The sequence below is a fragment of the Phocoena sinus genome, chromosome 4 (assembly GCF_008692025.1).
Source record: "Phocoena sinus isolate mPhoSin1 chromosome 4, mPhoSin1.pri, whole genome shotgun sequence".
Lineage (NCBI taxonomy): Eukaryota > Metazoa > Chordata > Mammalia > Artiodactyla > Phocoenidae > Phocoena > Phocoena sinus.
The window spans coordinates 56,918,468-56,937,043 of NC_045766.1; the positions used below are offsets into that span (position 1 = coordinate 56,918,468).

The following is an 18,576-nucleotide window of genomic DNA, read 5'->3' on the forward strand; positions in this document are numbered from 1 at the left end:
ATATGTAGTGATGCTCACCCGTGTGACCCGGTAACTCTCGGCTCACTCTCACATTTCCCTCTCTGGTTTTCAAGTTATATATAGAGCAGATGTTGTCCAGTCCTCCACAAGCAACATAATTACCAGAGGGAGCATAAGCACAGGTCATCACCCAGGAGGACCTCAAAGGAATAGCATGCATCTATAGGACAAATACAACACAAAAACTAAGTCAAGAGTACAAAAACAGTCATTAATTTTTCAAACCTATTTACAATGAAGCAAATATTACTGCAATTTAAATGTACTTAAAAAATAGGCCAAGTAAAATAAAAATGAAATGGTTTGAGAAAGTGAACAATAAAAAATAAAATACTAGGGCTTCCCTAGTGGCGCAGTGGTTGAGAGTCCGCCTGCCAAAGCAGGGGACACGGGTTCGTGCCCCGGTCCGGGAAGATCCCACATGCCGAGGAGCGACTGGGCCCATGAGCCATGGCCGCTGAGCCTGCACGTCCGGAGCCTGTGCTCCGCAGCAGGAGAGGCCACAACAGTGAGAGGCCCACGTACTGCAAAAAAGAATAAATAAAAAAAATAAAATACTAATGCACACTGAAATGCCTGTTATATTTTCTGTATTATTATCAAATCATTTGGATTTAAGTGCTCTTTTCAGAAAGTATTCTTTTAAGAAGAACAAGGATGTAGGACATTTCAACACTAACAGAGCCATTTGAAATATTAAGTGTAAATGTTACAGAACTTAACAAAATTTTTTGGTTTTGCATTAGTGCTCAAAAGATGAATCTCCTCTAACATAACACTGAATAATACAAGTACTGGAGTTGAACAGAGTGGTTCTTCCACAAAGAACTATGACCTTCTAATAACACATATTCTGGGCTCGAATTCAAACAATGGTAATAGTTTGCACTGATCTACTCATACCACTGTATGATGCCTTATTACCCAACACCAAGCATTTGCAGGTCAGGTAGCAAAGTTTAATGTGAATGGGAACGTAAAGGCTAAGTGGCCCATACACAGAATCAACACATTGTGGGATTACTATGCTCTCACTTAATCTAAAAGAATATTTTTCTGTTTTAGGAAAATATAGTTGAAAGTCACACTCAATTCTGACTGATACAGAAAAACTATTATATTACAAATGTGTCTTAGCTAGCTTTAAATTCCCAACCAGGCTGAAGTTACTGTTTATTTCACAAAATAGTACTTCTAAATCTTTACTAGAAACAGTGGTATAAGTGCACACAGAATCTAGAAGTATTTGACTTGTGAGCATTTTCCTGGAGCTTCTTCATGACCACTCAACACCTCTATGTCAGGGGTTCCTTCCAGTGGACATATTAAGAGGACCCACTGGCTTTTACCACCGAGGGATCTAAACAAGTTGTAATTTGCCTCCAATCTACTGTATCTTCTGAGCAGTCCAGAAACACAAATCAATGCCTAGTGTGGACCAAAGAAAACAATCTAGCTTATCCACAACTAAAAATAAAAATTGCAGGGTCGCTGTCACATTAGGAAATGGGACCTTTTAAAAAAAATCATTTATATGTAAAACTGATGCACACTGTCTTCTAATATTCAAGTATGAAATATGGGACTCAAATAAGACACACTGAACTATATTCCTGTAGTTGTCCTTGGGAATAAAAAGAAAAGGTTAAATATTAAAAGCAAACACTAGGTCTAAAGAAAGGATCTGAGTTAAAATTAACGGAGTAAATTTATCCTGGAAAGAAATTAAAGCTTGAAGTAATAGAATAAAGGGAAGAATTGGTGGACATCAAACCAAATAAAAGGTTATGTAAGAGGATGATTAAGAAACTCTACCTTATTTGTTGTATAGCTATCCCAAATAATTAATTTTCCATCTTGGGAAGCACTGACTAGTAGCCTAGAGGAACAAACACAAAAATAATGTGACATTTAGAGGAAAAAAGTAGTTTAAATTAGTTATGCATTGCATTAATGTAGAACAGAAAAGACAAAAATAATTTTTCAAATTAAAAACTTGATACCAGAAAATATTCTCACAAGTTAAAAAAAATCTATTCTGCATGCCAAAAAATTTCAACATTAAATATTTTTAGACATTTTACTAGAAATGTCTCTGGTTGTAACAACTTTTTCATGGTAACAACATTCTAGTTCTTATTCAAGATTCTGGTAGCTATTAGCTGACTGGTTTAGTATGTACTGACTTAAATATAATGACAGTAGAGTACATACAAGCCTAAGAACCACATTTCATTCAATCTAAAAATATCCATTGAGAGCCTGTGAATGCAAGGCAGTGTTATGGGTACAAAACAGGCTATACCGCCTACCCTGGGGCCCTCCATCATCTGGTGGGGATAAGACATTTAATAAAATAAATTAGGTAAATGAAAATAGTCAGAGGAGTGGTATAAAATAAAGGCCATAGGAAAACAAATGAGGGACAAATAAGTGCTAACTGGGTTACTCAAGTAGTCTTGCAAAAGAAAACAAGTCTTGAAAAAAATGGAATTTCGAAAGCTAAAGATAGAGAAGTCTGTGTTCTATGAGGAGGGTATGTTCCATGGCAAGAGATGGAAAAATACAACAGATATTTCAGGAATTGTGAATTTCCCAGTTACAGAGAGTTTGTAAGAAATGGGAATAACAGTTTAGAAAAGGGGACTGGGCTTAAACTACAGAAAGCTCTGTTTGCCAGGCTAAATATGAACTCTTGACTAAGTTACCTGCCACTGAATTTTTTGTTTTGTTTTGGAATTTTATTTTTCACTATGGTATAAAATTCAAAAACTACAAAAGGATAGATATACAGTGAAAAGAATCACCTTCCTGTCCCTATCACCCTTCACTGTAGGTAAATAACATCAGGTTCTTACGTAGCAATTACTGTAAGTTTTATGAAAGGGAAGATCTAACCACAGGGTATGGGATGGAACCTAAAGTTCTTCAAAAATCAGTTGGCATCATCAGCATTGAGTTGAGAAGGACATTAAGTTACAAGTTGATAATCAGAATGGGTAGAAAGACAATGTGAGATAGGTTCTGTTGACACTTTTGGTTCTCTATTAAGATTAATAGTCTTGAGAAAACTATAAGAAAGTAAGAACCATTAACATCATTTCAAGTGATTGTATTTCGAGTTACACATTTGCTATCTCAATGGGTAGATTACTTCTTAAACTTCTTTGAGAAAAAGAATAAAATATTTGGCCTAGCTTTATGTCAGTTGCCAGTTATATAATTTTATTTATTCCCTCCTAAGAGGCACAAGTTCTATATTACTGTATTCAAGTATCTTATTTACATCAAGATGTGCCAGGCATTAGCAACAGGTAGCAACATTTTTAGGTTCTCCTGGAAGAAGAGAAAAAATATGCAACTTCTATTAAAAAATAATTTTTTAGTTAAGACTTTTTCCCAATTAGATGAACCAAATCAAAGGAACAAGTCAACCACTATGGAAGCAGTGCCAGATACTCTGGAAAAAGCACAGGCCACACTGTGACCCTATGAACAAAGTAAATCATCAAGACCAACCATCCAACTGCACTCCAGATGGTGGCTGTGTGTGTGTGTGTGTGTGTGTGTTCAATATACACACACTTGTATGATGGGGTTAGGGGAATAAAAGATGTATTCAACAAAAATGTCATTGTTTTATGTAATTCCATCCTTTGTGAATTTAGGTAATAAATAATTATGGCAAGATCTGGTAACTTGTACATAGCAATATTCAACAAATATTTCCTTATTAACTGAAATTTCAATGTTAATACACAATAAAACTGCCTTGGCATGTTAAAAAAAACACAAAGTATACCCCACTGCAAAGAAAAGAAATCCTAAACGCTTTGCCTAAATCATTTGATAAAGGATATTTCTGAGAGGTAAATCTGTTTTCCATATTAAAGGTTTCTAAACTTTTAAAGTATGAATGAATACTTTTATTAAAAGCAAAGCGTTCACATTAGATGCATTTTCTGCAAATACTTCGTAGATATAGGTTGTTTCTAAAAAGAAAATGCAAATGATGACTCAACAAAAATAATTCTGCACACAGTCTGAAAATGGCAGGTACAAACCTCGAATCATATCCCCAGTGCATAGCATAGATTTTAGCTAGGTGACCCCTCAGTGTACGTCTTGTTCGCATTTGTATTCGCCCCACGGAATCCATATTTGACGTGATCTATAGGAAGTGACGAGAATGTCATTCTTTACCTTAGACGTAGCTCAGAAAATAAAGTAGAAACAATTAATAGTCAAAAAAGCAGACATAAAACAAATTTATAGCTATTGAAGGTATTTTAATAATTCCTAGAGTCATTATAGGATTAATGTGTTGTTCAAGAAAAAGTATGATTTATTTGCACACCTTCCAGTGAGAACATCTTCTGTAGACTATTAAGTAAAAAGAACAGACATACCTTCCAACCTTAGTTAAAAAAACAGCCACAAATAAAAATCTAATAGCAGATGATCAAATAGTAAAACATTTCTAATTTTAACTATCTAAAGAAAGCCAATTTTATATTTAAACAATACATAAAATATCTCCTTAATAAAAATGATCAATATTAGTTAAACTAATGAAACCTTCCTAATAGTTTATATAAGAAAAAAAGATCTTAACCAGGGCATGTCAAAAGAATCAGAAGCTACCTAAAAAGAAACATATACTATATGAATGTACATATTTTTATTGTATTTTTTCAGACTTCCATTTTAACAGGTATGCTTTAAAAAGCACTTCTACCAGCATCTGACAAATTACAACGTGTTTTTAAATAGAGATCTCATATTCCTTTCAATTAAACACTAATAAAGAGAATCTGAACATCATTTGCATCAGTATCAAGCAGTTTCATGTGAATTAATAAAATGAATTGAGGAAAAATAAAAATTTTACCTGAACAAGTGTGGCATCATTACATGCTTTTCTAGCATCCTGAAGTAAAGAAAGATAATTATACATTTAGATATGGAAATCCCTAGATATGATTTAAAATAATACTTTCATTGGAAATATAGATTTGAAATATACTTCTTACTGTACCACACAATCTTTATTTTTAAAAGGTTTAATGAGATAAAATTCACATAACATAAAATTAACCATTTTAATCATTTTAAGGTGTGTAGTTGGGTTGGTTAGCATATTTACAATGCTGTGCAACCATCACCATTACCTAATTCCAGAACATTTCCATCACTCCAAAAAAGAAACCCTATACCTTCCAATTCCCTCTTCCCCCATCCCCAGGTGATCACTAATTTACTTTCCAATGGATCGCTCATTCTGGACATTGCATACAAACGGAATCATACAATATATGACCTTTTTTGTGTCTGGCTTCTTTCACTTAGTGTAATGTTTTCAAGGTTCATTCAGTTGTAGCATGTGTCAGTATTTCATTTCTTTTTATGGCTGAGTAATATTCCACTGTATAAAAATATGACATTTGGTTTACCCATTAGTTAATATGATGGACATTTATGCTGTTTCTACTTTTTGGTTTTATGATTAATGATGCTTTGAACATACATTTTCAATTATCCTGGGTATATACCTAAAAGTGGAATTGGTGGGTGATATGGCAACTATGTTTAACATCTTAAGAAACTGTCAAATGGTTTTTCACAGTAGCTGCTCCACTTTACATACCCACAAGGAATGTATGAGGGTTCCAATTTCTTCATGTCCTCACCAACACTGTTCTTGTCTTTTTCTTCTTCTTCTTTTTAAAAAAAATTATTACAGCCATCTTAGCAGATGTCAAGTGGCATCTTAGTGTGGTTTTGATTTGCATTTCCCTAATGATTAGTGATACTAAGCATCTTTTCATGTGGAGTGTCTTTACATGCGCTTATTAGCCATTTGTATATCTTCTTTGGAGAAATGTCTATCAACTTCTTTGCTTATTTTTAAATTGGGTTATGTGTTTATCGTTGAGTTATAGGAGTTCTTTATATATTCTGGATACTAGACCCTTATCAGATTATGATTTGCAAATATTTTCTCCCATTCTGTAGGTTGAGTTCTCATTTTCTTGATAGTTTCCTCTGACACACAAGTTTTTATAGTTTTGAAGAAGACCAATTTGTATATTTATCTATTTTTTTCTTTCTTGCTTGTGCTTTAGTGTCATATTAAACTGTTGCCTAATTCAAGGTCACAAAGATTAACAACTAGGTTTACTTCTAAAAATTCTACACTTTCAGCTGTTACATTTAGGTGCCATTTTGAGTTAATTTTTATATATGGTATGAGGTAGGAGTCCAAACTCATTCTTTTACATGTGGATATCTAGCTGTCCCAGCAATATTTGTTGAAAAGACTATTCTTTCCCTATTGAATTGTCTTGTTACCCTTGCTAAAAAAATCAATTGGCCATAGATATGTGGCTTTATATATTGACACACAATTCTATTCTATTGCACAAATATACTTTTGGTTTATGGTTAAAAGATTTTTAATTGCATCCCCCGAATAAACTGAACTAGACTGATTTAATAAGCTCATTGTATTCAGGGTTATATTTGTTAATAAGCATCACCAAAAAGCAAGAGTTCTGAGTTCCCTTCTATTTGTTCTGGCAACTAGAAATTGAGGTGATGGGAAGAATATTTACAGTATAACCCAAGTCATTTCAGAAATATTTTTTAAAATACATAGTACTTGAAAACTGGACAGCTACATGTAAAAGAATGAAATTAGAACATTCTCTAATACCATATACAAAAATAAACTCAAAATGGATTACAGACCTAAATGTAAGACCAGAAACCATAAAACTCCTAGAAGAAAACATAGGCAGAACACCACCAAACCAACTTGACAACAAATGTTAAAGGAACATCTCTAGACAAAAAAGAAAAGGCCACAACTAGAAACAAGAGAATTACAAAAAGTAATGCTCACCAGTAAACGCAAACATAGAGTAAAGGTAGAAAATCATCCCCAAACAAATATGATATCAAAACCAGCAATCATGAGGAGAATGCAAATGCAGGATATTTGAAATATATTTGAAATTAAAAGACCAGCAAGTCAAAACAATCTTGTATATATATAGACTGCTATATCAAACCTCATGATAACCACAAAGTGAAAATCTACAATAGATACACACACAAAAAAGAAAAAGCAATCCAAACACAAGACTAAAGATAGTCATCAAATCACAGGAGAACAAAAGGGGAAGAAAAAAAGACCTACCAAAACAAATCCTAAACAACGAACAAAATGGCAATAAGAACAAAGATATCGATAATTACCTTAAATGTAAATGGATTAAATGCTCCAACCAAAAGACACAGACTGGCTGAATGGATGCAAAAACAAGACCTGTACATATGCTGTCTACAAGAGACCCACTTCAGATCTAGGGACACATACAGACTGAAAGTGAGGGGATGTAAAAAAGGTATTCCATGCAAATAGAAATCAAAAGAAAGCTGGAGTACCAATATTTATATCAAACAAAGTAGACTATTTTTTTTATTTTTTTAAATCAAAGTAGAGTTGATTTACAATGTTGTGCCAATCTCTGCTGTACAGCCAAGCTGACTCAGTTTTACACATATATGCTTTTTTTTAAATATTCTTTTCCATTTATCCCAGGTTTATCCCAGGAGATTGGATATAGTTCCCTGTGCTATACAATAGGACCTTGCTGTTTAACCATTCTAAATGTAATAGTTTGCACCTACCAACTCCAAATTCCCAGTCCATCCCTCTCCCTCCCCCCTCCCCCTTGGCAACCACAAGTCTGATCTCTGTGTCACAAGTCTGATCTCTATCTCTGCAAATCTGGTTCTGTTTCGCAGATAGGTTCATTTGTGCCATATTTTAGATTCCACATATACGTGATATCATATGGTATTTGTCTTTATCTTTCTGATTTACTTTGCCTGCGTGCCACAACTAGAGAGCCCACGCACTGCAACTACTGAGCCCATGCGCTCTGGAGCCTGTGCGCCACAACTAGAGAGAAGCCTGCACACTGCAACGAAGAGCCTGTGGACCACAACAAAAGATCCCACATGCCGCAACTAAGACCCTGCAGTGGAAGGGCAGAGTCTTAACCACTGGACCACCAGGGAAGTCCTCTTTATATATTTTTTTTCTTCTTGACTGCCACGGCTAGGACTTCCAAAACCATGTTGAAAGAAGTGGTGAGAGTGGACATTCTTGTTCCCAATGTTAGAGGAAATGCTTTCAGCTTTTCACCATTAAGTATGATGTTTGCTGTGGGTTTGTCATATATGGTCTTTATTATGTTGGTAGGTTCCCTCTATGCCCACTTTCTGGAGAGTTTTTTTATCATAAATGGTGTTGAATTGTGTCAAAAGCTTTTTCTGCATCTACTGAGATGATCATATGGTGTTTATTCTTCAATTTCTTAATGTGGTGTATCACACTGATTGATTTGCAGATATTGAAAAATTCTTGCATCCTTGGAATAAATCCCACTTGATCATGGTGTATGATCCTTTTAATGTATATTGGATCTGGCTTGCTAGTATTTTGTTGAGGATTTTTGCATTTATGTTCATCAGTGATACTGGCCTGTAATTTTCTTTTTTGTGTGGTATCTTTGTCTGGTTTTGGTATCAGGGTGATGGTGGCCACATAGAATGAGATTGGGAGTGTTCCTTCCTCTGAAATTTTTTGGAATAGTTTCAGAAGGATAAGTGTTAACTCTTCTCTAAATGTTTGATAGAATTCGCCTGTGAAGCCATCTGGTCCTGGACTTTTGTTTGTTGGAGGCTTTTTAATCACAGTTTCAATTTCAGTACTTGTGATTCTGCTGTTCATATTTTCTATTTCTTCCTGGTTCAGTCTTGGAAGGTTGTACCTTTCTAAAAATTCATCCATTTCTTCTAAGTTGTCCAACTTATTGTCATATAGTTGCTTGTAGTAGTGTCTTATGATCCTTTGTATTTCTGTAGTGTCCATTGTAACTTCTCCTTTTTCATTTCTAATTTTATTGATTTGAGTCCTCTCCCTTTTTTCTTGATGACTCTGGCTAAAGCTTTATCAATTTTGTTTATGTTTTCAAAGAAGCAGCTTTTAGTTGAGACAAATATCGTATGATATCACTTAGATGTGGAATCTAAAGAATAAAACAAACTAGTGAATACAACAAAAAAGAAAAAGACTTACAGATATAGAGAGCAAACTACTGGTTACCAGTGGGGAGAGGGAAGAGGGAGGGGCAAGATAGGCTTAGGAAATTAAGAGGTATAAACTACTATGTATAAAATAAATAAGCTACAAGGACATATTGCACAACACAGGGAATATAGCCAATATTTTATAATAACTATAAATGGAATATAACCTTTAAAAATTATGAATCACTATGCTGTACATCTGAAACTTATATAATATTGTACAACTATACCTCAACTAAAATTTTTTAATTAAAAAATAACACATCTTTAAAATACTTTGCAAGTATACTGTATACAGGTGTTAGTAGAAATAAAATACTTTTTTTTTTTTTTTTTTTTGCGGTACACGGGCCTCTCACTGTTGTGGCCTCTCCCATTGCAGAGCACAGGCTCAGGACGTGCAGGCCCAGCGGCCATGGCTCACAGGCCCAGCCACTCAGCGGCATGTGGGATCTTCCTGGACCGGGGCACGAACCCGTGTCCCCTGCATCGGCAGGCGGACTCTCAACCACTGCGCCACCAGGGAAGCCCAGAAATAAAATACTTTTGATCTAACATGATAAAAAGATATGGTATGTCAGGAAAATAATTTTTTATATAATGAGTTATATTTTTATATTAAAAGCAGATTCCCTACATGTAAGCAGGTGTTTTTGCCTAAGTATTATAGGGTAGCCTTTCAAAAAGACCTTAAATTTTTACACAAACTGAAGAGGATTATTAAACAGAAGATAGTGAAACAAAAATTAATGTAACAAAATAAGTAACGGCAAACAAAGAACATGTTTAATAAGCAACAAAATGTTTTAAATCAAGTTTATCAGTTAATAATAAATTTAGAGGATTCATATACATGGGAAGCACAATTAATTCTTCCTACTAGATTTGTTCCAATTTTTTCCCCCAAAGGTTAGGGTAGTGTTGTCTTCAACTTTGTTCTTCCCCAGTGTGCTGTGCACGCTTCTGTGCAGAGAGGCACACACGATTTGTTGAATTACTGTCCCCAAAGGACAACCTGTTCCATTCAGCCAGGGGATGCCTGCCACCGTCTGCAACAAAGACTGGATAAGTATGCAGTCTTTTTGGCGGCCTTTTCAACCTATTTATAAGCACTTAGAATATTTCTATGTAAGGGTGTTCATAAGTAGTTATACAAACATATGATTTGATTCTCTCATTCTCAGACTGTGGGTTTAGAAACCTCATTTGGCAAGGAATAATTTAGCCCACTTTCCTACAATGAAAAGAATTTCCAGAAACAACAGTGACAGCCTGAGCCATGTCCAAAAATGCTGGAGTAGAAGACAATTCTATAAAAAGAGCTCTCTGATTTTAAGCTTTATGAAAATGAACTATCACTGTTTAGATCTTTCTTAATTCAGTCATTCAATAAAAAAATCTGTTGCACACTGTGTCAGGTACTATGCTAGGCACCGTGGATAGAGCAGTAGACAAACCAAAAATCCCTGCCCTCATAGAGCTTACCTTTATATTAACACCACAGTTAAAATACTGCAAGTTAAAATTACTGAACTTACGAACACTTTTATCCATTATAAAACTGAATATAAGAGAATCATTCCCAATGAACAGCTGAATTCCTTATTGCCCACCTTAAAAAATAAAGCTCTGATATTAATATCTTTGTGCAAAATAAAAGTGGTGTTTCTCACTCCAAATCAAACAGGTAACAATTACAAAAGACAATCTACCTTTTCTCTATTTCTGTTTTTTAACTTAAAATGAATTATAATCAATGCTACTCCAATATAAAATAAACTTTTTAAATGAATCATGTATTGCATCAAATAGCATACATTTCTATTACGTCATGTGTTTATACCATAGTTAAATATATAGTTAAAATATATTTCTGGAATTAAGGGGGAAAAAAAGGAAAGAAGGAAGAAATGGTCTTTAAATATAGCATGACATGATTAAACTGATAAGAAAAGTACATGGCATTTTACATACACATGGTTACTTGAAATCACGAAAGATAATTCAGTGAGCAACTATGCCCATGACATTCTGCTTGGATGCTGGTGAGATACAAAGATAATTAAAACACAGAATTTCCCAGCCAAGTACAGGTAGTAAAGATAAATATGCACAAGGAACTATAATATCAGGTGGGCTGTAATCAGCCTTGTAACACAAATCCAAAGGGCTGTTACAAGGTAAGGAACTGCCACTTACTGGCATTGATCTAAATCCTTTACATGTCATTTTGTTTACTCCTCTCCACAAACCTATATAGTGGGCAGAGACATTAAGGCATCAAAAAAAGCTGTAAACATGTCCTGGCCACAAAATAATTAAAAGATGGAATCCATGTCCTTTCCACCAGGCAATGCTGCCTTCCAGCAAAAGAATAAGAAATCCAAGTGCAGGACTCTGGTGAGGGTTTTTAGAGGAAGACTAGGATTCAATGAATACAAGTCCCAGGAACAAAATTAGAGCAGAGGTAGTATAATTCCAGGCAAAGGAAACAATTTGATAAAAGGCAACAAAGTGGAAAAGAGCAATGCATGTTCAGGGAATGACAACCAGATTCATGTGGCTATAGCACAGGCTACAGAGCCAGATCTTAGCAGACATGATGGGGAGGCAGGGCCACAGGGGTACCTATGGCACGGGCTCTGGAACCAAAATACACCTGGCTTGAGTCCTGATCTACCACTTCATAGTTATGTTACCTTCGCCAGTTACTTAATCTCACTGAGGCTCAGTCTCCTCAGCTACGAAGTAACACCATCTACCTCATAGGGTTGCTACAAGCATTAAATGAGATCAGCACATGACCAAGTGATTGGCCAGTCACTCCAGACAAGACCACCACAAGAAATGAAAATTGCAGGCCAATATCCCTGACGAACATAGATTCAAAAATCCTCAAGGAAATATTAACAAACAGAATTCAACAACACATCAAAAGGATCATACACCATGATCAAGTGGGATTTATTCAAGGGATGCAAGTATGGTTCAACACCCACAAATCAATCAATGTGATACACCACTTTAACAAAATGAAGGATAAATATCATAAAATCACCTCAACAGATGCATAAAAAGCTTTTGACAAAATTCAATATCCAATATCCATTTATGATAAAAACTCTCAACAAAGTGGATATAGAGGGAATGTACCTCAACATGATAAAGGCCATATATGACATATATAAGATACTCAAGGGTGAAAAGCTGAAAGCTTTCCCTCTAAGATCAGGAGAAGGGCAAGGATGCCCATGCTTGCCACTTGGATTCAGCATAGCATTGGAAGTCCTAGCCAGAGTGATTAGGCAAAGAGAAGAAATAAAATCAATAAAGGGCATCCAAATTTGATAGGAAGAAGTAAAGCTTTTGCTACTTGCAGATGACATGATATTATATACAAAAAACACTAAAGACTCCATCAAAACTGAGAATAAATGAATTTGGTAAAGTTGCAGGATACAAAATAAATATATAGAAATCAACTGCATTTCTATACACTAATAAAGAACTATCACAAAGAGAAATTAAGAAAACAATCCCATTTACAATTGCATCAAAAAGGAAAAATTACCTAGAAATAAATTTAACCAAGAAGGTGAAAGACCTGTACACTGAAAACTAAGACGCTGATGAAAGAAACTGAAGATGACACAAATAAATGAAAAGATATTCTGTGCTTACAGACTGGAAGAGTACTGTTAAAATGTCCCGACTACCCAAAACAATCTACAGGTTTGATGCAATCTCTATCAAAATCCCAATAACATTTTCCACAGAAATAGAACAAACAATCCTAAAATTTGTATAAAACCAGAAAAGACCTCAAATAGCCAAATCAAGCTTGAAAAAGAAGAACAAAGTTGGAGGCATCACATGCCCTGATTTCAAGCTATATTACAAAGCTATAGTAATTAAGACAGTATGATATTGGCACAAAAACAGATATATAGATCAAAGGAACAGAACAGACAGCAGAAAAATATATCCACACATATATGATCAATTAATTTACAACAAAGGAGCCAAGAATACAAAACGGGGAAAAGACAGTCTCTTCAATAAGTGGTGCTGGGAAAACTGGACAGCTACGTGCAAAAGAATGAAACTGGACCACTATCTTACATAATACACAAAAATTAACTCAAAATGGATCAAAGACATGAATGCAAGATCTGAATCATAAAACTCCTGGAAGAAAACATATGCAGTAAGCTCCCTGACATCAGTCTTCGTGATGATTTTTTGGATTTGACCACAAAAGCAAAGATAACAAAAGCAAAAATAAACAAGTGGGACTACATTAAACTAAAAAGCTTCTGACAGCAAAGAAAACCATCAATAAAATGAAAAGGCAACCTACTGAATGGGAGAAATATTTGCAAATTGTATATCTGATAAGGGATTAATATCCACAACATATAAAGAACTCATAGAGCTCAACAGAAAAATAAAACAAATAATCTGATTTTTTAAATGGGCAGAAGGGGACTTCCCTGGTGGCGCAGTGGTTAAGAATCCGCCTGCCAATGCAGGGGACATGGGTTTGAGCCCTGGTCCGGGAAGATCCCACATGCCATGGAGCAACTAAGCCCGTGTGCCACAACTACTGAGCCTGTGCTCTAGAGCCCATGAGCCACAACTACTGCAGCCCGCATGCCTAGAGCCTGTGCTCCGCAACAAAGAGAAGCCACTGCAGTGAGAGGCCCACACACCACAACAGAGCAGCCCCCACTTGCCACAACTAGAAAAAGCCTGCACACAGCAATGAAGACCCAACGTAGCCAAAAAATAAAATAATAAAAATAAATAAAATGGGCAAAGGGTCTGACTGGCATTTTTCCAAAGGAGACATACAGATGGCCAACAGGTACATGAAAATGTGTTCAACATCACTAATCATCAAGGAAATGCAAATAAAAACCACAATGAGATAGCAACTCACATCTGTCAGAATGGCCATCATCAAAACGAGAAGAAATAGCAAGTGTTGACGAGGGTGTGGAGAAAAGGGAACACTGAGCACTGATGGTGGGACTGCAAATTGGTGCAGCCATTATGGAAAACAGTATGTAGGTTCCTCAAAAATTAAAAAAAGAACCACCATATGATCCAACAGTTCCACTTCTGGGTATTTATCTAAAGAAAACAAAAACCCTAACTCAAAAAGATATATGCACCCCCACGTTCACTGCAGCATTATTTACAATAATCAAGATATGGAAACAACCTAAGTATCTGTTGACAGATGAAAGGATAAGAAAATGTGAGAGACACACACACACACACACACACACACACACACACATACATACATACACACAATGGAATATTATTCAGCCATAAAAAAAGACTACCTTGCCATCTGTGGTGACAACATGGATGGACCTTGAGGGCATTACACTAAGAGAAATATGTCAGACAGAGAAAGACAAATACCACATAATCTCACTTATATGTGCAAGTTAAAAAAAGACAAAAAACAAAAAACCAAGCTTACAGATACAGAGAAAAGATTTTAAAAAATGAGATGGCCATGTGACCAATGTGCTTGGCCAATCAGTCATTCCTGCTCAGCATCTGGAGCAAGTGACACAAAGTAGAGATGGTGAAGAATCCATTCTGGTGGTGGCAGCAACATCTTAACTCAGAGATTAGCCTATGAAGCCTTCTCTAATCATCCCAGAAAAAATAAATCCCTCCTTTGTTTTGACAGGTTTGTTCAGACACCTAAGGTATCCACTCAGAGTTCTCATTCACATCTAAATCATTAACTTCCTTGAATTCCTGGTGATCAGAATGATTATGATTTTAATCCACTCAGAACCAACATTTTTCTGCTGAGTGTTCTTCCGCCATCCCTTGTTTTTCCTGCTCCTTTCATCTCTTTCCTGTAATATCTTTGCATAGATCCTATGATTGTTCCTTTTTTCTTATTCTTCACTTTTAAATTAGATAAGTAATTCTGAAATCGCTATTGCCAAAGATTCATACTGGAGAGATCACAGCAGTGTTCCAAGTTACTAATAACTTGGATTCTCCATGCTTCGTTATGAAGTTTTTCATTTATATTTGTAAGTTGTTTAGCTCTTACTTTTTCCCTGTGAAAAGAAGTAGGCAGCAGCAGGCTACACACAATTCGGTCTCTCCTGTACCTTCTCACCAAGAGGCTTCCCAAAAGACAGCATGTCTATATCCCTTCATGTTTATCTCTGCCCTCCTTGATATTTCTCAGTCCAGGGAAGCATCTGTTTTCACTGTTCCAAAAGAAAGGAACGATGTTGTCCCTGAGGGAATATGAGATTTACAGCCGCAGAAACCCTCTCTCAGAGCCTTTCCACACCCTAACATTTGACAACTTTCCCCCACTCTATTAGGTTTTGAAGTTCTAAGTGTCTTTAATTTTGTTAAAGATGAAGCTTGTATTTGTTCGTTATGCTCTTTACTGTTTTGAGTTGATTTCCAAGAGTAAAGATGACAGACATCTTCACTATGCCATTAATCATTTTTAATGTTTTTCTGCAATCTAATGGTTTAGAGATTAACTTTCTAATAGATTACATTATGTGATATTATGTAACATTATGATATTACATTACACCTCTACATACCAAAAATCAAACTATGATTCCAGGTGTGTGAGTAGAAGAGAATTATCATGTCAGCAGAGATTACATGAACACTATTAACTTCTTAGGGACACAGGGGCCGTTGGGCCACATAGGTATTTGTCAGGAATGATTTTTGCAGAGTTCTTTAGAGGCATGATAAAAACAAATTGACCATTTCTCACCTTACAAATTATTTAATATATGTAGACTGATAAAATAACGCACAAATTTTGTTCATCGCTGGTATTACAAAAAAATGTTAAAATTTCAAAATGAAAAAGTTCGCTCTTACCTGGATCTGATTCCGCAGCTGCTCGGCTTCCTGCCTCAACTGTTCCAGCTCACTCATCCTTGAATTTGTTTACCTCAGAAACTAACAAATGAAAGTCACTATTCAAAAAGAAAGAGAGACAGACTGACTCAGTTCTCCATTTACATATTAATCTGCTTTTTAAATACTGACATGTAACTTCCTTTCGGTCCCTCTGAAACTCAAGTGAGATAATTATTACTGGTACTTAAAACTGCTTAGTAAATATAGATCTAGATTATTTACTAAAGGACTTTATGGAGTAATGGGATCAGAGGAAGGAAGAGACAGCTTGAGTTGTAGTATTCAAGACTTAATTATAGAGAATCAGTACTAGAATGGAGTCCAGGGAGCAATACTTTACAACACTTTCAAGGGTACCAGTAGACATCCACACTTGGACGCCTAACAGACACCTCAACTTATTTCAAAATTGAACCCCACACCACCCTTAAGTCTTCCACATCTCTGTAAATGACAATTCCATCCTTCCAGTTGTTTAAGCCAAAAACCTGGGAGTCATCCTTAACGGCTCTGTTCTGTTTCTTTCATACCCTACATCTAATCCATCAGCAAATCATGTCAGGCATTCCTTCAAAAAATATCCAGGATTTGACCAACTCTGATTACCTCCACTTTGACTACCTTGGTCCAAGCCACCATCATCCACCTGGTCTCCTTTCTACTGCCCTTGCCCACTCTCCAGTCTATTCTAAATATAGTAACCAGAGATGCTTTGAAAACACGAGTCACTCTTCTGCTTTAAATCCTACAATGGCTTTTCACTCCACTCAGAGCAAAATCTAACTCTTTATCTTGACCCACAGAGCCCCCTACACAGTCTCTTACACACACACCCTCTGACCTCATATCTCTCTTCCCGCTACCCCTCTCTGCTCCAGCCACTCAAAAGCTTTCTTGATGTTCCTTGAACACGCTAAGCAGGCTCCAGCTTCAGTCTTTTTTTTTTTTTGCAGTACGTGGGCTTCTCACTGTTGTGGCCTCTCCTGTTGCGGAGCACAGGCTCTGGACGCACAGGTCCAGCGGCCATGGCTCATGGGCCTAGCCACTCCGCAGCATGTGGGATCTTCCCGGACCGGGGCACGAACCAGCTTCAGTCTTTGCACTTGCTCTTACCTCTGCCCGGAACCCTCTTGCTTGCCCCTGATATCTTCACTGCTTCCACCCTTACCTCGGTTCAAATGTTACCTTCTCAGAGCAACCTTCACTGATAGCACACGTGTACCCAACTAGGCCCCTTACCCTGTCTTATTTTTCACTGTAATACTCAATGCCATCAAACACGTATTTGCTTATTTGTTGTCTGCTTCCTCCTAGTAGAGTGTAAGCTCCTTAAGGCAGGGACTTTGCTCACTTTACTCTTTGCTACATCTCTAGCACCTGAGACACTTCATGCTCCAGTAAATTAACCAACCCGAAAATAATCTAAGAACTAAAGGAAAATTCATTCTAAGGATTTAGCATGAATCCCAGAAGTAAAAGGCAAGGATGTTATGACCTCAGGAAGAAAACAGAGACTGGAAACTGGCAGTATTCTTTCTCTACCTGTCCTGCTTTTCTCTTCATACCTGCTTTGTTTTTCTCTTTCTACAGAATGACTTTCTGTAGGTATATCAAGGGGCTCAAAGAGGTCTCATATAACTTTTAAGGGCATTCAAAACCACCTCTTACCCAATTCTACTGCCTTTCTACCCCCCAAAGCCACACACACACAAGGGACCCTCTAAAGAGGAGCTATCTGCAGCTAACAAGAGTTATTCAGGAAAGACTATGAGTTGTTCCAAATGAATGAAAGTTTCCAGCTTGGGTGCCAAAAGGATGGAGGTACTGCGAATAGAAATGACAAAGAGGAAGCAGTTCCCTCATCACCACCACTACCCTATGGAGGGGGAATACTAGGAGAGGCCATGGGGCCCTGAGCATACCTGCACATTCTTACTGCATATGCCAAAATAACAAGGCCCTCGTCACTTTTACCTAAGCCATTTCTCAAGGCTGCATTTGCAGTGAGCAACCTTGAGGGATGAGACAACGTCTGCCCCAAGACAAAGAGAGAGCTTGCTGCTTCTTACTGTAAAAGTGGTAAATTCCCTAAGCTCAGTGTTTCTAGACTGCGATGCAAACCCAATGCATATGTAGCATCCATCTAGGCACACCTGGGTCACCTCCATGGGACTGAGGAGCATGGGGAACCGGCAAAAACCAACATCAGGCCATGCTACTTGGGGTGCTGCGAGTAATAAAGTCCTTGGACTCTGACCCAAGAGTCTTATGTCTTCTGCCAACATCCACAAAACACTAACAGGCTAATTTATTAGCTTATAAGTAGGTAAAATCCCAGACCCTTTAGAGTCCATGACAGGGAGAAGGTTCATATGAAAGATGAGGGGTCCAATGTGAAATATAGTGAGTTTGTGGCAATTCCCCCTTTTTTAAAATTGAGGTATGTATAAT

At 36.6% G+C, this 18,576-nt stretch overlaps 1 protein-coding gene across 4 annotated transcripts in view; it reads right to left on the reverse strand.

Moving 5' to 3' along the window:
* Positions 1–18,576, reverse strand: part of GNB4 (G protein subunit beta 4) — a 58,629-nt gene that overhangs the window by 14,324 nt on the left and 25,729 nt on the right. For 2 of the 4 annotated variants that reach the window (XM_032630949.1, XM_032630950.1), the window contains exons 2-6: positions 16,084–16,181; positions 4,913–4,951; positions 4,086–4,192; positions 1,837–1,900; positions 19–181 (exon numbers count right to left, since the gene is read on the reverse strand). In XM_032630949.1, coding sequence (XP_032486840.1) covers positions 19–181; positions 1,837–1,900; positions 4,086–4,192; positions 4,913–4,951; positions 16,084–16,140 — 430 coding nt within the window. In that variant the 5' untranslated portion in view covers positions 16,141–16,181. The remainder of the gene's footprint in view (positions 1–18; positions 182–1,836; positions 1,901–4,085; positions 4,193–4,912; positions 4,952–16,083; positions 16,182–18,576) is intronic. The other 2 variants (XM_032630951.1, XM_032630952.1) reach the window with 2 other exon arrangements.